The sequence below is a fragment of the Lepidochelys olivacea genome, assembly GCF_965140295.1.
Source record: "Lepidochelys olivacea isolate rLepOli2 genome assembly, chromosome: 27".
In the NCBI taxonomy this organism is placed as follows: domain Eukaryota; kingdom Metazoa; phylum Chordata; order Testudines; family Cheloniidae; genus Lepidochelys; species Lepidochelys olivacea.
This window is the reverse complement of record NC_140437.1, coordinates 6,629,089-6,651,910: the sequence shown is the minus strand read 5'-3', so window position 1 is coordinate 6,651,910 and position 22,822 is coordinate 6,629,089. Positions and strand designations below refer to the sequence as shown.

The 22,822-nt window shown below is 54.9% G+C and overlaps 2 protein-coding genes across 2 annotated transcripts; both read right to left on the bottom strand.

Moving 5' to 3' along the window:
* Positions 1–4,936: 4,936 nt before the first annotated feature.
* PRR29 (proline rich 29) lies at positions 4,937–20,644 on the bottom strand (the record flags this gene model as incomplete). Its single annotated transcript, XM_084616111.1, has 6 exons — positions 4,937–6,838; positions 7,433–7,503; positions 8,970–9,169; positions 14,789–14,904; positions 18,393–18,483; positions 20,402–20,644. The coding sequence occupies 6 exons, from the start codon at positions 20,642–20,644 to the stop codon at positions 6,807–6,809; spliced, it is 753 nt and encodes a 250-aa protein (XP_084472237.1). The 3' UTR covers positions 4,937–6,806.
* Positions 11,704–13,379, bottom strand: LOC311513914 (uncharacterized protein). Its single transcript, XM_084616110.1, has 2 exons — positions 12,673–13,379; positions 11,704–12,284 (listed from the first exon to the last, which is right to left on the bottom strand). Exons 1-2 carry the CDS (start codon positions 13,190–13,192, stop codon positions 11,743–11,745), a joined length of 1,062 nt encoding a protein of 353 aa, XP_084472236.1. The 5' UTR covers positions 13,193–13,379; the 3' UTR covers positions 11,704–11,742.
* Positions 20,645–22,822: the final 2,178 nt, after the last annotated feature.

The window sequence follows — 22,822 nt, the reverse complement described above, 5'->3', positions numbered from 1 at the left end:
TCATTTACACTGATGCCACCTTGCAACCCTGCATCTGGTTGCCCTTCATTTCCTTACTCACAGGGAGCTGCTGCCCCTCAAGTGCCCTCTCAGGATCTGGCTACTTTACAGGGAACAACAGGGCCCCATCTCCCCCAACCTCACCCTCTGAGGTGTTGGAGACAGGGCCTCGCCCGTCCCAGACCTGTCTATCGGCTGGTTTTGAGAAGTTCCCGTGAAACCAGGAAGCTGGTTCCTAAATTGATTCAGACCAAGGCCACGCCCACAATGTAGGGCTCTCTGTCCCCCTCTACTGGTAGTGGTGCCACATGACAGTCACTAAACCATCACAGGCTTGGCGAGCAGAGCAGGGCTTTAGCTCAGGCAACAGGTTGCACTTTAAAGTCCTGAGGTCCCAGGTTCAATCCCCACATTGGTGGCCCAGCTGTCAGTGTGGCGGTACACCACCAGCTCCTTCCAGGGCAGTGTGAATCTTTCTCCTGCCACCTCATTGTTATTTTTGACACACTCTGGAGTATTATGTCACCTGTCAAGGTAATTGTCTGTTTTGACGGTCTGTCCTGTTTGTGAGTCGTTCGTCTGCGGTGGTTGGCTGCAGGCTGGGTTCCATTCGACAGGAGGCGGGCAGTGCAGCCTGCTGGGCTGGTGCCAGAGACCCTGGCACACCTTTCTCCAGGCACGTCTGAGCGGGTGCGTTGCTCGTGCAGGACATGCCACTGAATAGCAGACAGCTTGTTCTGGCTGGAGAGCACAATGCTGGCAGTAGGCCAGGCCAGACAGGGCTCAGCCCAGGGACATGCTGGCTCCCAGCTGTGAGACAAGGTGGTTTCTTGAGACTGTAGCTCTCTGGGCCCCATTGAATGTGGAAAGTTGGGTGTCCTGGAGGGCAACCAAGCACACAGGGACCATGTGCACTGGTGACCAGCTGGCTGCATGTGCCCAGTTGCTGTGACTAGATGTACAAGTCAAGCATGCAAATGCACATGCAATTCTATGGAGAGCTGGCCCAGGCTGTCAAGGTTCCCCCCTCCCCACTCTGAACTCTGGGGTACAGATGTGGGAACCTTCATGAAAGACCCCCTAAGCTTATATTCTACCAGCATAGGTTAAAACTTCCCCAAGGCACAAATTCCTTTCCTTGTCCTTGGACAGTACGGCTGCCACCACCAAATGATTTACACAAAAATTTAGGGAAGGGTCACTTGGAATCCCTATCCCCCCAAAATATCCCCCCAAGCCCCTTCACCCCCTTTCCTGGGGAGGCTTGAGAATAATCTACCAACCAATTGCCTTAACAATGTGAGACCAGACCAGACCCCAGGGCAGCTCTACCTTTTTGCCGCCCCAAGCGGAGAAGCAAAGAAGAAAAAATAAAAAAGCTGCTGCCAAAGTGCCGCTGAAGAAGGAAAATAAAAAAGTCCGAGCACCGCCCCAAGAACGGCCGGAGGGTCGCCCCTTCCGGGTGGCCGCCCCAGGCTCCTGCTTCCTTAGCTGGGGCCTAGAGCCGGCCCTGCCAGACCCTTTGTCTTCAGGACGCTGAAATCAGTCAGGTTCTTAAAAGAAGAGCTTTATTATAAAGAAAAAAGTAAAAGAATCACACCTGCAAAATCAGGATGGAAGGTAATAAAAAGATTTAAAACACAGAGGATTCCCCTCTGGGCTCAGCTTCACAGTTACAAAAACAGGAATAGAACTACCTTTGCAGCATAGGAAAATTCACAAGCCAAAACAAAAGATAACCTAATGCATTTCCTTGCCCTACTTACAATTTCTGTGGTTCTAGGTGGATTATTCCAGGTATATTTTCAGAAAATGATGTACCTGCTTGGCTTCTCCCTCTGTCTGGAGAGGGAACAACAAAAGAGAACAGCAAACAAATCCTTCCCCCCGAGATTTGAAAGTATCTTCTTTCCTCATGGTCCTTCTGGTCAGGTGCCAACTAGGTTATTTGAGCTTCTTAACCCCTTACAGGTAAGGCGATTCAGTACAGCTGCCAAGGAGGGATTTTATGCTACTGCATACATAAAGGTTGTTACCCTTCCCTCTATATTCATGACACAGGCACTGGAGAATCCCAGAGCTAGAGAAATGGCACAGCGCTCCTGCCGATCAGGTGACCTTTCCACAGCGGGCGACCTAAGGCTGAGGTGACCTGCGGAGATGTAGGGAAGGGATGTGGTGGGCTCAGGAGAAGGAGCAGGCTCAGGGCATGCAGTGGAGATCCCATGGCAGCTAGAGGAGGGAGGGGCTTTCAGGCTAGACAAGGTGTGGGAGGTAAAAGCCTCATTTGTTTTGCCACCTTGTGACCTCCAGATTGTCCCAGTCGAGATGATAACTTGCCAGTCCTGGGAGCCCTTCCTCCAGATGGGCCATCACAAGGGACAGTGGGCTGGGGGTTATTTGGGTTCCTCACGACGGGCTCTCTGGAAGTAGCTGAGCCATGCTAAGCTCTGTATTCTTCTCCTTAAAGAAACCCAGCTCTCACACTCTGAGTCTGCCGGGTGGGAGCCAGGGGCTTATCACAGAGTTTAGTCACCATTGTGCCCCATCCTTTTATCCATCGCGGAGGGCCTGGATGGATTAACTTCCCAGCTGAGGCCACCACTTTGCTCCTCACCACCTGCCCCCAGCTGGGGGTGGTGGGGATGTGATCATCCCAAACCCTCTCTCTGATGGCCATTCCCCCCACCCCACCCCACCCCCACCGCCCCCCACAGTCTCTGGGAGCGGAGCTGGCTGCCAGGTGCAGGAGGAAAGGCTCCTTCCCCTTCCTAGGGCCCCTCTCTCAGGGTGATCTCGGTCAGCAGCCCAGTTTCTACAGGTGGCTGGGCTGTTTGGAGAGGCCCCGATGAACCGTGGGATGGGGCAGGATCTGCAGTGACCCTGCTCCTCTCCTTTGGCTGGGCCTTTTACTCCCTGAGGGTTTCCTGCTGTGGTGGCCAGCAGGTCCCTGCCACGCTGGAGTGGGGGCAGCTCCGGGAGCCTCAGAGAAGTTCCCAGGACAGGATGATATGGGCAGCCTGGCCTCAGCCATCCTGCATGGGCCATGCAGCCTGGCCGGCCCTTACCCTGGGCTGCCCCACGTGCCTCATCTACAGTCCCCCAGCCCTCACCCTACTGCTGGGACCCCCTTTGTGCCTGGTGCAGCCGCACAGCACCCCATGGCAGGGAGCGGCCTGGCGCAGCACGGACCCACAGGCCAGCCCTGGGTATGTTTCAGACCACGGGCCAGCTGCTATGAAGCCACGGCTCACCATGAAGGCGGAGCCACCCCTTGAGCTGGCAGAACAGGGGTGTAACTGGCCCAGGAGAGGGGAATTCCTCCCTGAGCCCCTAGGGACAGTTCGATAGGAGGGTTCCTGCTTGTCCTTGTCCCTCATGCCCATCCCCTCTTGAGTCTTAGGCCTGGGCTCAGCTCTGCTGCCAGTGTCTGGGTTGGCACGGCCCCATAGCACCCTGGCAAGGATCCCATGTCCCCTCCCTGCAGACAGCTCTCCCCATATGGCCCCTTGGGCCTAAAGGGCTGGGCCAGCCCCCTCTCCACTGGGGACGCCCCCAGCCAGCTGGCCTCCGAGCTCCTGCCTCCTCAAGGGCCAGTCAGCCCTGGCCTCTGCTCAGACCGCTCTCCCCAGCCCCATCCTACTGTCCCTGAGGCCCCGCTGCCTCCCCTAGCACTATGGGTCGCTACGCCTGCTCCCTTAGGACTCTCCCAGCAGCACCGCGCCATCCTCATGGCGATCAGGGGAGGTCCCGGATGACTGGAAAAAGGCTAATGTAGTGCCCAGCTTTAAAAAAGGGAAGAAGGAGGATCCTGGGAACTACAGACCAGTCAGCCTCACCTCAGTCCCTGGAAAAATCATGGAGCAGGTCCTCAAGGAATCAATTCTGAAGCACTTAGAAGAGAGGAAAGTGATCAGGAACAGTCAGCATGGATTCACCAAGGGCAAGTCATGCCTGACTAACCTAATTGCCTTCTATGACGAGACAACTGGCTCAGTGGATGAGGGAAAAGCACTGGACGTGTTATTCCTTGACTTTAGCAAAGCTTTTGACACGGTCTCCCACAGTATTCTTGCCAGCAAGTTAAAGAAGTATGGGCTGGATGAATGGACTATAAGGTGGATAGAAAGCTGGCTAGATTGTCGGGCTCAACGGGTAGTGATCAATGGCTCCATGTCTAGTTGGCAGCCGGTATCAAGTGGAGTGCTCCAAGGGTCGGTCCTGGGGCCGGTTTTGTTCAATATCTTCATAAATGATCTGGAGGATGGTGTGGATTGCACTCTCAGCAAATTTGCGGATGATACTAAACTGGGAGGAGTGGTAGATACGCTGGAGGGGAGGGATAGGATACAGAAGGACCTAGACAAATTGGAGGATTGGGCCAAAAGAAATCTGATGAGGTTCAATAAGGATAAGTGCAGGGTCCTGCACTTAGGATGGAAGAACCCAATGCACCGCTACAGACTAGGGACCGAATGGCTAGGCAGCAGTTCTGCGGAAAAGGACCTAGGGGTGACAGTGGACGAGAAGCTGGATATGAGTCAGCAGTGTGCCCTTGTTGCCAAGAAGGCCAATGGCATTTTGGGATGTATAAGTAGGGGCATAGCGAGCAGATCGAGGGACGTGATCGTTCCCCTCTATTCGACATTGGTGAGGCCTCATCTGGAGTACTGTGTCCAGTTTTGGGCCCCACACTACAAGAAGGATGTGGAAAAATTTGAAAACGTCCAGAGGAGGGCAACAAAAAGGATTAGGGGACTGGAACACATGACTTATGAGGAGAGGCTGAGGGAACTGGGATTGTTTAGTCTGCGTAAGAGAAGAATGAGTTGGGATTTGATAGCTGCTTTCAACTACCTGAAAGGGGGTTCCAAAGAGGATGGATCTAGACTGTTCTCAGTGGTAGCAGATGACAGAACGAGGAGTAATGGTCTCAAGTTGCAGTGGGGCAGGTTTAGGTTGGATATTAGGAAAAACTTTTTCACTAGGAGGGTGGTGAAACACTGGAATGCGTTACCTAGGGAGATGGTGGAATCTCCTTCCTTAGAAGTTTTTAAGGTCAGGCTTGACAAAGCCCTGGCTGGGATGATTTAACTGGGGATTGGTCCTGCTTTGAGCAGGGGGTTGGACTAGATGACCTCCTGAGGTCCCTTCCAAGCCTGATATTCTATGATTCTATGATCCTCACTGGGCTGCTCTGCCTCCTGTTCTGCCCCCAGGCCCCAAGGGCTGCTCCTCCTGGCCACTGCTCTGCTGGGCTCGGCCAGCTGCAGCCTCCACCCTGCCCTCTCTCTCCTGTCTCCTTCTGCTCACTCTGGGTCACAGCCTGCTGTGACGAAGCAGGGAGGTTTCTGTTGTGTTCAACGGTTTGCATGTAGGGGGCATGGGACTCAGTTTCCCTGGGTGTTACTGGTTTAACAAGGTGGTGGGAGAGGGAGTTTGTTGTTACAGAGGGCCAAGCGAACGGCCTGGAGAATGTGAACCCCAGTGACTGGTGACCTGGTGACCGGCCTGGAGAATGGGTACCCCAGCAACTGGTGACCTGGTGACCGGGAGGCCCAGCTCAGGAGTCACAGCCAGTTCTGGCCAGTGGGAGGACAATTGGCTGTGAAGAGAGGACCCCGGTGACCTGACCAGCTGGTTCCAGCCAGAGGGGAAACAAAGGATGGATGAGAGGAGAGGAGGCCCAGGGAGGCCTGTTTACATGGGACAGAAAACAAAGGACAGAGGCTGGACTTGGGGGACAGTGATATCGGATGCCCAGCTGGAAGCAGGGGGTCTTTGGGCTGGGAGGGGAGAGTAAGCAGAGCCCATCTGGAGGCTGCAGAAACCTAGACGTCCTGTGCTGAGGGAAGCTAGGCCTGAGGCCCTGAGAGTTTCCTGTGCTGTGTTCAGATGCTCAATAAACCCTCCTGTTTAATGCTGGCTGAGAGTCACTCCGGTCTAGAGAACAGGGTTGCATTATTCCCTCTGGGCGTGGAGGCCCCAGGGGTCCAGAGCGAGTGGACTCCCTGGGGGGCCCATGGCAGAGACAGGCGTGCTAAGGCTCAGAGAGGTGTGGTTCCAGGAGGCAGAAGGGCCTATGGCTTGACCCACAAGAGAGAGTGGACCCCTGAGAAGGGCTGTCACGCCAAAGGGGGTTCCTCCCAGGGACCATACAGAGCCGGGAGAGAGCACGAGTCCTGTGAGTCCGTGACACCTGCCCCTCTGCTGGCCAGACGCTGCCCTGTGCCTTCCTGCTCATCTCAATGTGATCCAGAGGGCAGGCAGCTGGCTCGTTCCCTCATACCCTGGAGATACCAGTGGTGCGTGTGTAACCCACTGGTGAGCGGTACGTCAGCTCCCCCTCAGGCCTATCCACAGCTGTCACGGCTCCCAGCTCCAGGCACTCACGGCTAGCTTGGGAGGGCGCCAGTTCAATCCCCGGTGTGTGGGCCAAGAGCATGGCTGTCACATAAGGATGGTGCAGGCCAAGGTGGCACTCAGACATAGCTGACAACCAGGCACCAGCCCTGCCCATCCTGAGAGAGCCAGGCCCAGGACACCAGGACTGTCCACTTCTCCAGGAACCTCGAGGTCCCTTCCATGGCAGCAGAGGAAAGGAGAGGACGCATCAGATGGCAGCCCGTCGCTGCCGGAGCTAGTCCAGTTAATGAGGGGGGACAAAGGACAGAGCGGTCGGTCAGGGCCCAACGCACCAGCTTCGCTGGGCTGGGGGGACACCTGCTGCAGCAGGGATCCCTGGAGCCAGGCAGGGACACGGGTGCAGGTGAAGAGGAGAGCTCCCAGGAGGCACAGAGCCAGGCTCACAGCTTGCCCTGGGTGTAGTCGTAATACTCTGCAGAGAGAGAGGGGAGGTGGTGACAGTGCAGCGAGGGGGCAGCCCATGGCCCTGCCCTGCCCTGCCCTCCTGGATGTCAGAGGGATGCAAGGCCAGAGGGACCCCAACGCCGGGCCCAGAGCCACCCAGCGAGGGCTGGGAGGGATTCGGCCTGGCCACGTGGGCCATGGGAGCAGAACCCAAGGGGAGCCGGCAGGGACGCCAGCAGGAAGGGTTGTGCTGCAGGGTTGTGCTGCAGGCTGGAGCTAACCTGCATTTACCGACCCCGCTCCTGGCCCTTGGGGCTGTTGCTTTTCGGATCCCTGACCCAGGGCTTGGCCCTTCAGCGGGGAAGGCGAGCGCTGTGTACATGGGCTGGCCCAATGGCGCGGGACCTGGGAGGGTTAAGGCCTGTGCTAGCAGCCCGGGTGGGGGCAGTGACAGTGATGCCGAGGCTGAAGGGGGAGATGGGCTGGGCCCCTCACAATCCCCGTCAGGCTGGCGGGAGTCGTGAGGGGAAGGGGTGTGTCTGCAGCTGGAGGGGAGAGATGGCCACCTCTGCAGGTAGGAGCTGTGCCAAGGGCAGGCTTGGGTGGGGAAGGGCGTCCTTACCAGTGGCCGGTGGGACGTCAGCTCCCACTGTCCCCGTGGCGCTGGGCGGCGGGGGCGGAGGGACCACTTTGCTGTGGAAACAAAGCGAGGGCAGGGAGTCAGCAGCGAAGGGGGCAGGAGGGAGCTCCCCATCCCCTGAAACAAGCCAAACCACCGCGGCCTGCAGGGGCTAGTGGAGGGAACAGTTCGGGAGTCCTGGAGGCAGAGAGCCGGGACAGAGAAGACCCTCGGGCTCACACAGTAGGAAGGCCCTGTATCTAAAATCCCGCTCCTAAATCTCTCCCCCCACCCACGGCATAGCCCATCTCCCAGTGATGCTTCACCTGTCACCCCGGGTGCTAGTTAGCACCCAGGGGCCCAGCTAGGCAAGGAGCCCTGTTGTGCCCGGAGCTGTGCGCGTGCCCACACACACACAGACACTGTTGTGTCAGGGTGCTGCCCACACACACACACAGAGTTGTGCCAGGTGCTCCACACACACACACACACACACATGCACACACACAGAGTAAGAGCCACTCCCCGCCCCAAAGAGCTCACAATGTGAACAGAGAAGGCGACGGGCAGGAGAGGGGAACGTTCCATCCCTGCGTTACCCAGGCACAGAGATGAAGTGACTACCCCAGCATTACCCCGGGAGTCTGTGTCAGGGCCAGGGATCGAACCTGGATCTCCTGAGTCCTAGCCCAGTGCCTAGCCACAAGGACATAAATGTCGAAGGTGCGGGTCTGGTTAATTACATCTTATAAAATTAGCTGCCCCCTGAGGCCCCAGGTCCCACTGTCCAGGTTCCCTGGCTGCTCTTCGTCACCCCTCGTGGCAAGGGCTGGGTGAAAACTGCTCATGTAAACAGGAAGCCTGAAAATTGGGTTTCTGCCCCAATGACTGTGTTCATGGCACTCTCTGGGAAACTTCACATTTTTGTAAAAAACTGGAATGTCCCCAAACCAAACATTTCTCTTTGTCTGTCCCGCTGCAGTGGCTCATGGGAGCTGCAGTTCAGTTTCCACATGCCCCCATTCCCTTCTATGGGCCGGGCTACATCTCCCGCAATGTGCGGGGGGCCTCATGCACCCCTCTCTCCAGACAGGCCCCCTGCTAGTGCCCAGGCTGGGATTTTAATATGTACCTTGGAATGGCCCCCCCATCCCAGTCCTGTCTCCCACCTGCACCCCTCCCTGCCTCCACGGAAGGGACTGGCCCGGGGTCTGAATGGGAGGAGGTGGAGGACCTGGTGAGTGCGGTCCATGGGATTCTAACCCGGTCAGAGGGGATGTAGTTAACTAAATGGGAGAATTTACTGGAATTCTTGAATTCCCTGCAGCTGGCTCCGCCCATCTCCCACTTTGATGCAGCTGGGACCAGGACGTTTCCCACCTTCCCTGCTTGTTTGATAAACCCATCACCCCCCTTCTCTGCCCATGCACCAGCATCTCCTCCCTCTGCTGGCCTAGGCCCACCTCCCCAGCACTCAGCATCTGACTCCCTACGCCTCCTGTGGCTGGCTCCCCAGTGACAGAGCATTCTCATTACTCACTCCTCCCGAATCCTGCCTGCTGGGGCTGGGTGTGGGTCCAGGCCGACATGGCGTATGCTAGGGGGCTCCTGTGCCCATGCTGGAGGCTGTGCCAGGGGCTGCCATGGGGGGCTGGGAGTGGTGCTGGGGTATGGTGCGTAATGGTGGTGAAATACCACATCTGCTTCTTCATCTTCAGTGTGCAGAGGGACCAGGTTCACCTGCAGGGAAGGAATAAAAGGCTCTGTGGGGTGTCTCCTTACCCTTGGCCATGACCGCTACCCCTGGAGCTTTACCTGACCCTCGGTAACTGTGTTTAGAGAATTGTTTCCTAAGCCCACCAAGACACCCCCATGCTCACAGGCTCTGCAGCTCACAGCTGGGCTTGCCGGCTGCTCTTACAGCTTACGGCTGGTGACCCTGATCATAGAATCATAGGATCATAGAAGATTAGGGTTGAAAGAGACCTCAGTAAGTCATCAGGTCCAACCCATTGCTCAAAGCAGGACCAACCCCAACTAAATCATCCCAGCCAGGGCTTTGTCAAGCCAGGCCTTAAAAACTTCTAAGGAAGGAGATTCCACCACCTCCCTAGGTAACCCCAGTGCTTCACCACCCTCCCAGTGAAATAGTGTTTCCTAATATCCAGCCTAGACATCCCCCACTGCAACTTGAGACCATTGTTCCTTGTTCTGTCATCTGCCACCACTGAGAACAGCTGAGCTGCATCCTCTCTGGAACCCTCTAGCTCAGTGGTTTGAACATTGGCCTGCTAAACCCAGGGTTGTGAGTTCAATCCTTGAGGGGACCATTTAGGGATCGGGGCAAAAATTGGGGATTGGTTCTGCTTTGAGCAGGGGGTTGGACTAGATGACCTCCTGAAGTCCCTTCCAACCCTGATATTCTATGATTCTGGTAGTTGAAGGTTGCTATTAAATCCCCCCTCACTCTTCTCTTCTGAAGACTAGGGGCATGGCTACACTTGCAGATTATAGCTCTGTGAGTTAAACCAGCCCTCGGAGAGCGCTGTTGTGTGTTCACACTGACAGGAAAAAGCGCACTGGCATGGCCACAATTGCGGCACTTTCAGCGGCATTGGGAGTGGTGCATTATGGGCACCTATCGCACAGAGGACCTCTTCCCATTCTGGCGCTGTGGCTTGTGGGAAGGGGGCAGGGAGCGCAGGGCATTCTGGGTCCTGTCCCAATGCCCCGTGATGCATCACTTCGCATCCCAGCAAACCCTGTGCTTCCATTCACATTTGGTGCCATCTTTCAATGTTTTTTGTACTGCGCGTGCTGTCTTCCTTTTCGGTCTGTGGGAATGGAGCCCAAAGTGCTGAGGAGTATGCTGATGGGTGTCACCAGCATGTCACGTCTGGCAGTCGAGTTACTCCTTAAGCTACAAACTGACAGTGAGGAGTCCAATGATGATGTCGACTCGCATAACGCATGTGACACGAGATTGCTTGTGGCATTCACAGACATGCTCACCGCAGTGGAATGCCGCTTTTGGGCTCGGGAAACAAGCACTGAATGGTGGGATCACATTGTCATGCAAGTCTGGGATGACGAGCAGTGGCTGCAGAACTTTCGGATCAGAAAAGTCAGTTTCATGGGACTGTGTGATGAGCTTGGCCCCACCCTGTGGTGCAAGGACACGAGATTGAGAGCTGCCCTGCTGGTGGAGAAGCGGGTGGCTATTGCAATCTGGAAGTTGGCAACTCCGGACAGCTACCGATGGGTTGCTAACCAGTTCTGAGTGTGAAACTCGACCGCTGGAATCATGTTGATGCAAGTTTGCAGGGCCATTAATCACATCCTGCTCAGAAGAACCGTGACTCTATGTAACGTGCATGACATTGTGGCTGGCTTTCCACAAATGGGTTTCCCTAACTGCAGAGGGGTGATAGATGGGACGCATATTCCAATTCTGGCACCAGCCCACCTAGCCTCCGAGTACATTAATCGGAAGGGGTATTTCTCTATGGTTCTCCAGGTGCTTGTGCATCACCGTGGGCATTTCACTGACATTAATGCAGGCTGGCCTGGAAAGGTGCATGACACACACATCTTTCGGAACACTGGCCTGTTCTTCCCAGACCAGAAGATCACCATGGGGGAAGTTGAAACACCCATTGTGATCCTTGGAGACCCCACTTACCTTTTAATGCTGTGGCTTATGAAACCCTATACAGGGAGCCTTGACAGCAGCAAGGAGTGGTTCAACAACAGGCTGAGTCTGCAGAATTGGGTGCACAATGACTGTGGAGTGTGCTTTTGGCCATTTAAAGGGCTGCTGGCACTGTCTGTATGGGACGCTAGACCTGGCCGATGACAACATCCCCACGGTTATATCCGCGTGCTGTACCCTCCATAGCACTTGTTAAGGGAAGGGTGAAAGATTCACTCGGGCATGGACCTTGGAGTTTTAACACCTGGAGGCTGACTTTGAGCAGCCAGAGAGCAGGGTTATTAGAGGGGCCCAGCGCAGGGCTGCAAGGATTAGGGATGCCTTGAGGGAGCAATTTGAGGCTGAAAGCCACCAGTAATGTCTGGTGCCCTGCACGGGAGTGAAGTGCAGTGGTTCCAATGTTAGTAGGAATCTGTGTTTGCTACACTGACTTGCGGTGCCTGTTGCTTTCCTGGGCTAAGGTATCTTTTACTTTATGCAATAATAAAGAATGTTTTCGAAGCCAAAATATCCATTTATTGAAAAGAAAAAATTCATTTATTGAAAAGAAACACAACTGCTTGGGAAACAGGAAGGGCAAGGGGGTGGGGTGGGGAATGGTTCAATCACAGATTTGTGTATGTCCTGTTCTCATACTCAGCCTTCCTGTCTGGAGTGCTGTGCAATGAGGGCTGGCTCTACTGCATGGTGATGGGGGCTGAGCGCGGTGGGTCGGGGTCGTAGTTTGCAGGGCTGGGTGGTGAAGCTCCAGGTGTTGGAAGCAGCTGGTGGCGATAAGAACCCAGATGTTGGGGAAAGTGGGTTGGAGGTGATATGGGGGCACAAGGGAAAGAGTTTTGGGACAAGGGCTATGTGCGGGGGTATGGTAGTGCTTCGCCTGCATTGCTACGAGCGCCTGGATCGAGTCCGCTTGGCGCTCCATGATGCTTAGCAGCCGCTCTGTGCTTTGGTGCTGGCGATCCGCATTCTGCCGACGGACCCTCCTTTCACTCTCCTGCCACTCCTGTGCTTTTTTATTTTCATTAAGGGATTGCTGCATTACTTCATGCAGCATGTCCTCTTTTCTTCTACGTGGCCGCTTCCTAATTCTTTGGAGTCTTTCGGCTGTTGATAACAAGGATGGCTGAGATCTCAAGGTTGCATCTGTAAAGCCAAAATGCAACACTTAACAGATGCAGCATTGTTCACACCAGACAGAGCAATGATTCAGCCATACTTAAACTAGACAAGCACAGTCTACACAATAGCAGAAATTGCCCATCCCAAAGCGATCACACATAACCCACGGGAGCCCCAAAATGGTGGCATGGACATGTTAGCCTGACTGGGACAAGGAGTACAGTAGCGCTCCCAAGGAACCTGTACAAGTAGATTGCCCAGCTTCTGCCTGAGACCTTTGAAGAGATCACTGAGGCCGATTACTGAGCACATCAACGCCCTATTCTGCATCTAGGCATGCATGCAGCCCTAACCCTCCTTGCCCCAAGAGCCCACACTGAACAACTTCCTTCCCAAAATAAAAGCCGCTTACCGGGCATGTCCTCTGGTGTTTGTCCTTCCCCAAGCACCGGCCGCTGCGACTGGCTACCTTCCTCCTGGCTTGAGAACAGCTCCTGACTGCATGCACCTAGGGATGCTGGGCTGTTCCCCTCCTCCTCAGCACCCTCGCTCCCGCTTTCCTCCTCCTCCTGCCTTGTTGAACTGGGCTCTGAAATGTCCATGGTGGTACTCAGAGTGGAGGTGGAGTCGCCCCCAAGTATTGCATCCAGCTCTTTGTAGAAACGGCAGGTCGTGGGGGCAGCACCGGAGCGGCAGTTTGCCTTGCAGGCTTTGCGGTAGGCATTCTGCAGCTCCTTCACTTTAACCCTGCACTGCTGTGCATCCCAGTCATGGCCCCTTTCCATCATGTCCCTTGATATCTGCCCAAAGGTATCGTAATTCCTACGGCTGGAGCGCAGCTGGGACTGGACAGCTTCCTCCCCACAAACACTGATGAGGTCCTGCACCTCACCATTGCTCCATACTGGGGATCGCCTGGCGCGTGGAGGCATGGTCACCTGGAAAGATTCACTGAGAGCACTCCACGCCTGGCTGAGCAAACAGGAAGGGGATTTTCAAAATTCCCAGAGAATTTAAAGGGCGGGTCTGACGGTTGGTCACCTGAGGGCAGGGCAGTAGAGTTCAAAGTGATGACCAGAGTGGCCAGAACAGGCATTGTGGGACACTTCTGGAGGCTGATCAGAGCTCACTAACAGACCAGGAGCATCAAGCGTTATGCTTCTCGTTGAGGTGGATTATTACCAGGAGCGCTCCAGACGCAGAGTCCAGGTGCTCTACGTGCCTTGCCAGTATGCACGCATCATGAGTTAGGGCGCCTGGGGCTGTTTTAATGCACTCTAACTCCCAAGTGTAGCCATGCCCTTAGATTATTCCAGGGAAAGAATTTTAAAATCTTATTTACATTCCGCTGCTAGGACAGGGGCTTACTCACCTTCTGCACCTAGGTCAGTGGCTCAGGCAGTGAACTCAGGTCAAGTTCTAGTCAATATTTCTGTGACGCTGACAGATTAGGGGCCAGCTCTTGCCAAAGCCCCAGGCCTCACTGAACGCTTACAAATACATGGCTGGAAGCCATGTCAATTCCCTTGTGTATTAGTATAGATCAAAGTGGTTGTTAAATGTAGAAGAGTGTTTAAACTTCACGAAAACTAATGGGATGTTACATGCATGGTTTTTACTACTCTTTAGCCTGTTATAATGTAGCAAACATTCACATTGTGTTACCCCATAAGTAAATAACCCACTAAACGAGAAAGAAGCCTTGTGGCATGCAAATGACAAACTTTAACAGGAAAGTGCTAATTTCAAAGCAAGCGGTCATTGCGTGTGTGATGATTGGAGGTCAAAGACTCTAAATGCATTCCTCAGTCTCCGTCCTCAAAGGAAAAGCCCAAATGGGTAGTGACCCCGGCAGCCTGCTTTCTGTGAGAAGAAGCTATAAGTGTGGATTCACAGGGAATCCTTCATCTCTGGACTGTTTGGATCCTAACAGGGCAGAATAACTGAACGAGAAGACGGAAATCCCCAGAGTTATTCTGTGTAGCCCTGAGAGACTTTTGGGAAACTAGCAGACTACTACATCTCTGCTACCATTTGGAATTACAGTCTGTGACTCACCTGTACATATATTGTACCTGCTTTAACCTCTCAATAACTCTCATTCCTTTCTCTTAGCTAATAAACCTTTAGTTACTTTACTATAGAATTGGCCACAGGCATTGTCTTTGGTGTAAGATCTAGGGTACCAATTGATCTGAGGTAAGTGACTGGGCTCTCGGGACTGGAAGCAACCTGAACGTGGTGTGATGTTTGGTATAAGTGACTATTTATCCCAAAGTCCAGTTTGTCGGGGTGGCAAGATAGAGTGGAGAATCCAAGGGGACTATCTGTGACTCCATGGTTAGAATGGGATAGTGATCTAGGAGTACACATTTGTTACTGGCTTGGTGAAATCTAATTAGAAACCACACCACCAGCTGGGGGTGTCTGCGCTTGTTTGTGACAGTCTGCCCTGAGGCAGGAACTCACGGTGGTGGGCTACTCCAGACAGCGTGACAGTCTCGTCCTCGTCAGGCAGACACACACACCTGGGCAGCAGCGGGAGCTGGGTTGAATCCAAAGGATGTCAATGCGGCCATCGTCATGTTGTTCATGATCACCTGATGCATTTGGGCATTTTGTATCATCATGAACTCTATCAAATCTGCCAGGGGGAAAGAACAACCCCTCACTATAGAGCTGGGTGAGAATGAGCGAGCAAAGCCATTCAGCTCAGAGTAACAGTCAGTTCGACTGACTAATGCCAAGCTATTTGCTGGCTGTTGTGCACAGAGCTCCGAGAAGATCGATAAGAGGCTGTTAATCGTATCTTAGGGGACACGGCCATAGCTTTGCTGTGTCAGGAATTCCTGTAGCTGGTTTCAAGAATTGGAGCAGTCTGACCTGATGTCAGCTGTGACCTCATAAGAGCATGAAGCAAGATGCTTGGAAACAGTTAACCCGGCTGTGTGATGCTTCCTGGGGATGACCAGGGTTGGGAGGCACCTCGCTACCACCTGCTCCTAGCATGAGGCTTGTCTGTGCCTCCCAGGGGTCAGCTCCCCACCTCCACCAGCAATGGGCAACACAAGCCCTTTTCTCTCAGCCTGCCCACTCTGCTGGGTAGCAACAGGCACGCGCCCAGCCCCAAGCATCCCCCTGGAGTGTCCAGCCCCCGTTTCACTGGCCACTTGCAAAATTCCCAGGTCCGCTGTTCCCAAAGGACCAGCACCCCAGATTACCAGAGACACCACGGGACCACCGCTCCGCTCAGGTCACAGCACTGATTCATGGTGAAACCAAGTGTAAGCTTACTGAACAGAGATTCAAGTAATAGTAAGTGGGTAGAAGCAGTGATGAGCTGCCAAAATCTTAACAACCAGTTCCCTCCTCACCCCACGAGGGGGTCGTAGCCCCCCCCGGGACCCCTGCCCTATCCACCCCCCTCCGCTGTCTCTTGACTGCCCCCAGAACCGGGCAGGAGGGTCTCGTGGGCCATCGTAGTGGGTGTTCACCCCGCCCCGCCCCTAAGAGCCAGAGGGACCTGCCGGGGGGCAAGGTGGGAAGTCCCAGCGGTGCTTACCTGAGGCAGCTCCTGGGAAGTATCCGGCAGGTCCCTCTGGCTCCCAGGGGTAGGGTAGCAAAGTTAGGGGGGTAGCAGGGGGAGCAGCTGCTCCCCGCACTGATCACATCAAAAATGGCACCTTAGGAGCCAACTCCATGGGTGCTCCGGGGCTGGAGCACTGAAGGGGAAAATTTTGTGGGTGCAGAGCACCCACTGGCAGCTCCCCACCCCGCGCCTGGCCCCAGCTCACCTCCACTCCGTCTCCTCCCCTGAACGCCCTCCCCGCCCTCCCCCTGGCTTCCTGCGAATCAGCTGTTCACGCGGGAAGCCTGGGAGGGCTGAGAAGCAATCAGCGGCTTCCTGCTCAGGCCCAGGGAGGCGGAGGTGAGCTGGGGTGGTGAGCGGTTCCCCTGCGTGCCCTCGCCCCCCAGGTTACCTGCTACGGCACGGGCAGCCCTCCTTGTGTCCCCCCGCCCCAATTCACCTCCACTCTGCCTCCGCCTCTCCGCGCAAAGCCGCCACTTGATTCTCAGCCCTCCCAGGCTTCCAACACAAACAGCTGATTCGCAGGAAGCCGGGGGGAGGGCGGAGAAGCAGAGCGGGGCAGAGCGTAACTCAGGGGCAGAGGCGAGCTGGGGACGGGGACAAGGACAGGGACGGGAAGGGGAGCTGCTGGTGGGTGCTCTGCACCCACCAAATTTTCCCTGTGGGTACTCCAGCCCCGGAGCACCCATGGGGTCAGTGCCTAAGGCACCACTTTTGGCTGGTTGTTAAATTTAGAAGCCTTTTTAGAACCGGTTCTAAAAGGGTTTCTAAATTTAACAACCGGTTCCAGCGAACCAGTGCGAACTGGCTTCAGCTCACCCCCGGGTAGAAGTTTTGGAAACAACTGGTTCCAACTTTTAAAAAAAGTCATACCATGCCTTCTAGAGCTTAGACTTACCTAGCAAGCCATTCCCCTGTCTCATACAGATTAGCTCAACCAGACTCTTCCTCCTAGAGTTTAACAGACAGGCTGGCCCTGGCCCTCCATTCTGAAGACATGCATGCTGGCTGCTTGTCCGCTAGGTAGGTACTGGGTGTCTCTCTTCATTCTCCAGAGATACCAGACTAAGGGCTTGTCTACACTTGAAATGCTACAGCGGCACAGCTCCGCCTCTAATGGTCTGGTGTAGACACTACCTGCAGCGATGGGAGGAGTTCTCCTGTTGGCATAGGGGAGCCACCGCCCCAAGAGATGGCCACTAGGGCCTTGTCTACACTACACAGTTTCGTTGACGCAAGTTACGCCGACAATCAAAAAATGGTGTAATGACATCGCTTGTGCATGTTCGTACGGGGCTCTGTTGGTGGAGCATATCCAGAGTTGGTGCTCTAGCATCGACAGAGAGAGCAGTGCACTGTGGGTAGCTATCCCACGGTGCTACTCGCCACCTACTCGCTGGGAAGACGCGAGGTGAGCTGTCCTCGCCGAGCAAACAGGAAGTGGAATTTCCAGAATTCTTGGACCTTTAAAGGGGGAGGGGTGAATGCCTGCTACCTGGGTGCAGGGCAGTGGAGTTTGAACTGCTGACCAGAGCGGTCAGGATGGGCATTGTGGGACACCTCCTGGAGGCCATGTACAGTGACATAGCCAGGCGCGGTGTCTACACGCTAACACACTGTGCTGGAAAAAGCTCTATGCTTCTCATCAAGGTGGTTTTATTTTGTCGGCAAAGCAGGAGAGTTCTGTCGGAAAGACCAGTGCAGTGTGTACACCTCCACTGTTTTGTCGATGAAACCTGACTTTTGTCAACAAAACTGTGTAGTGTAGACAAGGCCTAGGTCAAGAGAAGAATTCTTCCATCAACCTAGAACTGCCTACACTGGGGGGTTAGGTTGGCTTACCTACACCACTCAGGGGTGTGGAGTTTTCACAGCCCTGAGTGACAGAGTTAAGACGACTTAATTGTCTAGCGTAGACCAGGCCAAATTCTTTGATCTTAATCATAAACAGGACAACCCCCTGCTGTGTGTTCCTTTCTGCAGATCTCTCCTTGACTAGACAATCTTGATTAGCTCATGGCACCGTATGCGGATCGACTTACATTGTAAGAAACTCAATGATCAGCCAGGGAGAGAGAGAAGCCTCTCCTACCCCCTTCCTGAACCGAATCTGTTTATCACCTTCAAGTGACCTGTCTGAACTTACACATCTTCAGAGCATAGTTTTCAGTGTGGTGACATAACTCCTTAAATATCACCCATACCTACATCTCCCAGTGACTAGGATGACCAGTGCTTTACTGGCTGTTGGTAGAGACTTCCATGCCATGCTTTGCCGCACTGAGGTGTAGGCATTAGACCCAAGGGATCCTTGTAAACCTCTAGGTACCCTCTATGCCTGCTACAAGTTGGCACCAAGTGGGCTCTGGGTCACGAGTACCTGCTTTAAAAGGGATGATGTGCCCTGTTTGGTTTCTTTCGAATTGATAAAGATATCCATTTAAACCATTGTTCTGGTTGGTTTTTAGCATGAGAATTTCAGCCGCAGTATTGTTAGTGTTGCTGAACTTGCAGGGAAGGTTTTATGTTTTACAGTCTCCTACCTTCTCGGACATGTCCTGGCCTTACGGGCTGAGTGAAAGGAGACAGGATCCCAGAGATCTGCTGAAATACTGTCATTGGCTGTTGGGGAATCTAGAAAACAATGCAGAGAGCAACTAATCTGAGAGGGCTGTGGGGGGCGATTGGGGGGAGGAAGGACTGGGAGTGGGGGGGAATTGGGGAGAGGCAGCTGTGGGGGTGAAGGGGCCACACCCCACCCCTCTGGAGGGTGAGCCACATGTGGGGTGCAGAGCCGGCCTGCTGCAGCCCGCCAGCACAGGCATATCTGGGAGGTTTCAGCACGGGGCAGCCCTCGATGATCCTCTGCCCTCACGGGTGAGGGCTCCGGACAGGGCCTCGCACCCGGCAGAGCCAGGAGCAGTCGGGGGGGAATCTCACAAGGAGGCCTAGTCCCAGCCCAAACCGCCACCCCAACCCTCCTCATCCCACCTCACCCCAACCTCCCTCGCCCCAATCCCACCCAACTCCCAGCCTCCCCTCACCCCAACCCCCCCTCATCCCACCTCACCCCAACCTCCCCTTGCCCCATCCCCCCTCACCCCAATCCCACCCAACTCCCAGCCTCATCTCACCCCAACCCCCATCATCCCACCTCACCCCAACCTCCCCTCACCCCATCCCCCCCTCGCCCCAATCCCACCCAACTCCCAGCCTCATCTCACCCCAACCCCTCATCATCCCACCTCACCCCAACCTCCCCTCACCCCAAACTCCCTCGCCCCATCCCACACAACTCCCAGCCTCACCTCACCCCAACCCCCCTCATCCCACCCCAACCCCACCCAACTTCCAGCCTCACCTCACCCAACCCCCCTCACCCCAACTCCACCCAACTTCCAGCCTCACCTCACCCCAACCTCCCCTCACCCCACCTCACCCCAACCTCCCCTCACCCCAATCCCACACAACTTCCAGCCTCATCTCGCCCCAACCCCCCTCATCCCACCTCAGCCCCTCCCCCCCTCCCCTCCCCCCAACCTCCCCTCACCCCAATCCCACCCAACTCTCAGCCTCACCTCACCCCAACCCCACTCATCCCACCTCACCCCAACCCCCCTCATCCCACCTCACCCCCCCAACTCCCAGCCTCATCCCCCCTCTCCCCAATCCCAACCACCCCTCACCCCAACCCCACATTCCTACCTGGGGTTACCACCTGGCTGGTATTTGACTGGCCTGGCTGGTTTTTTATGGATTTGCAGTTGACCGAAAAATAATTTAATCTGCTGGGGTTTTTTCACGTGGGTCTGAAGAGTTGCGTTATTGTCACACCGCACTGGGCTAGCTAAAGCTCAAAGTGTCTGTGGCTGGCGAGAGATGCTGCAGCGTTTCCATGCCACAGTTTAAGCAATAACAGGTCAAAAGTACTGAAGATACAGCCACTGTCTGCCCACCACCACACAAGTGCACCGCAGGTGTGCGAGAGAGGGTTTGAGTCACAAGAGTGAGGAGACCTGCGCGGTCACCCACCTTCTCTATGTATGTTCTCTCACTAGACACTATAAAGTGGCGTGGGGAGGGGGGTTGCAGAGTTGCTTTGTGGGGGTGGGCGCCAGTGTTTGTACATTTCAAAGGTGGTACTCTACTCCCACCCTCACCTCACTCCAGCGCCTCCCACTCCTGACCTGGGCTCCCCCAGCCTGCTCACTCCCATCCCAACTCGCCAACCCCCGCACCTCATCCCAGTCCCTCCCCTGATTACCCTGTCTCACCCTAGTCTCCTCTCCAGCCCTGGCCCCATCAGAGAGCCCAGGACACTAGGTCTCCTGGGGGCGGACACTGTCACCAGCAGTCCTGGCAGAGGGGTGGAGGAACAGCCAGAAACGCAGTGCCCTGACCATCTTTCACCGTGGCAAAGGGAAGCCCAGCCCAAGAAATCAAGACCTGGCTGCCCCATAGCTGCCCCGTCCCTGGGGCCAGGCAGTGCCAGCCATGCATGAGCAACTCAGCAAAACCTTAATCTGCGGCTCGGTCTCCAGGATTTACTTACCGGCTGTTGGATGATCTGTACCCGTGGTGGAGTCTCCCCCCGGGCCTCAGCTGCCCCCAAATACATGGTGAAGATGCAGCCCCCGTCTGGAAGGAGCTTGCCAGTGAGGGCTGGATGGGAGCAACCCTGCAGGGAGCAGGAAAACAGTAGCTGGCCAGTACAGCTCGTTGCTATAGATGCCGTGTGCAAACAAACCCGCTCCAGAGGCCGAGAAGGCGTCTCAGCAGGGCTCTCCCAGTGCATTGTGTCCCCAGAAACACAGGCCCTGGCTCTGGAGAACCCCTGCACTGAAATGAAGCAGGTACACTCAAGGGGCTGAGTTAAGGGTGCAGCCTTCACTCTGGCATTCCTAGCCTTAGAGGGCACAAGCTTGTAGCCCCATCATCCTGCTAGGGCCGGAGGGTGATCCTGATCTGAGGAAACACTCACCAGCATGAGGCAGGGGTTCACACTCTGGCTCTGGGTCACATCCCTGCGCCCGCAAGGTTAGCCACGCACCAGCAATGGTGCGGTCACCCTGAACTTTGGGAAGAAAGGCTCAAAAGCCAGGCCACGTATCCGCAAACCCAAAAAGTGACCGAAAAGAGAGATTTCAGAGGCCAAGCTACGACTAAAGCAGAACAATCGCCCAGCTCCCACTGTGTTCCAGGGACCAGAACCTCCTAGTATCAAAGGAGGGTCAGATTTGTAAAGGTACCAGGCACTGAAGATGCGCTTGGTGGGATTTTCCAAAGCTCCTGGGCTACTAAGACAGAAAGGCAGCATGGTCCAGTGGTTAGTGCACTAGGCCTTGTGAGACCTGGGTTCAGTTCCCAGCTGTGCTACACACTTCCCGTGTGACCATGGGCATCTCTGGTTCTCTGCTCCCAGGGGGCTCCTAGCCCTGCCCTGCTTAACAGGGGGGTTGGGAGAGTAAATACATTAAAGATTGGGATGGTCAGTTGCTGTAGTGAAGGGGGCTAGATAAGGACCTAAGACAGAGTCACGGTCAAACAAGTCATTGGCTTACAAGGGACCAGCAAAGACAGAGTCTGTCAAGTTCTAGTTGGTGCTCTAACTACTGGCCATCCTGTCCCTCTGATTCTAGGACACTTTGCCTTGGGGAGCTCCTATAAGGCACAAAGGAAAGGAGAGGTGTCTGCAAAGCCACGAAGCTGCCCCGGAGTGAAAAGGGGTCATACAGAGCAGCTGACACCCTGCTAAGAAAGGCGGAAGGCTGGATGGAGTGGAAGGTGTCGGTAAGCGCAGGCTGGGGATCTACGGCAGCTGGGATGAGGGAAGTCTGTTAAGCGATTTCTCAAGAGGATGATTTTGTCAGGGCCTTTCATATTTGGATCTGTCTCTTTCCCTTTAGAGTGGGAGCCTCTGCTCCTCCCACTTAGCCCCCAGCTTGACCGGAGCCCCCCCCCCAAGGATCAAAGGCTCTAAGGGTGTTGTTCTCTCCTTACAAAGAGACGCTTTCACGAGGCCTGAGATAATAGTGAGCTAATGGAAGCCCTTTCAAGTGCCGCACTTCCAGGTGCAAAGCGTTCGGGGAAGGGAGCAGTGAGCTGCGACTGACCTGGTGGGAGGAACTGAGCGTGTGAAAGCTCCTTGCACACTCGTGCATTCCAACTTCATAGCACTGGCCTGGGGAACCTGCCCCTAGGGATTCAGTCACGCCCTGGGGCTGTGCATGGGTGTAATTCCATTGGCATCCATGCAGCTCCTCCCCAGGGCAGCCGCACTTCATTGTGTCAGGCTTGCTGCACCCTTCCCAACTGGGGAGCAGGGGGTTGGAAAGGAGGGAGGGGGAAGGGTCTTCTCCAGTTGGTTCCTTGACCCCAATCTGACCTGAGGCCCCGTACTAAAGAGGCATCCTCTCTCCAGCCTTCTGGGGTGGGAAGCACCAGCGTCCACTCCTTCTGTAATGGGGATCTGGCCACATACCTTGCATAAAGTACAGTCCAGGGATCCCCTCCCCACATGGGGCAGCGTCAGCTCCCTGCAGTCGGAGTCTATGGCACATCTATTCTCTGTGCTTCTCGGAGGTGAGAGCTCCACCTGGCCTTTTCCTGCACGATGCTTCCAGCCAGGACGCTGGTCTATTAGCTGTATTTTTCCAAGCAAATTTGCCTTTTGTTACTATTCTCATAGATTTTTAAAGCTAGAAGGGATCACTGTGATAATCCAGGCTGCTGTTCTGTGTAGCACAGGCCTGAAAACCTCACCCAGGGATTCCTGACTCAAGTCCATAACTTCTGGTTGAGCTTGAGAGTATCTTTTTGAAAGAGACACCAGCTTATGATGGTCCCTTCTGGCCTTCAAGTCTATGAATCTCTGAGTCTTGACTTAAAGATGGCAAGTAATGGAGAATACACAATGTTCCTGGGTAAGCTGTTCCAATGGGTAAGTACCCTCCCTGTGAAAAATGTACAACTT

Coding starts and splice junctions, on each gene's coding strand:
- LOC311513914 (XM_084616110.1), bottom strand. CDS start 13,192: ATGCCTCCACGCGCCAGGCGATCCCCAGTATGGAGCAATGGTGAGGTG. Junction 12,285..12,672: donor AACACCAGAGGACATGCCCG/GTAAGCGGCTTT, acceptor TTGGCTTTACAG/ATGCAACCTTGAGATCTCAG.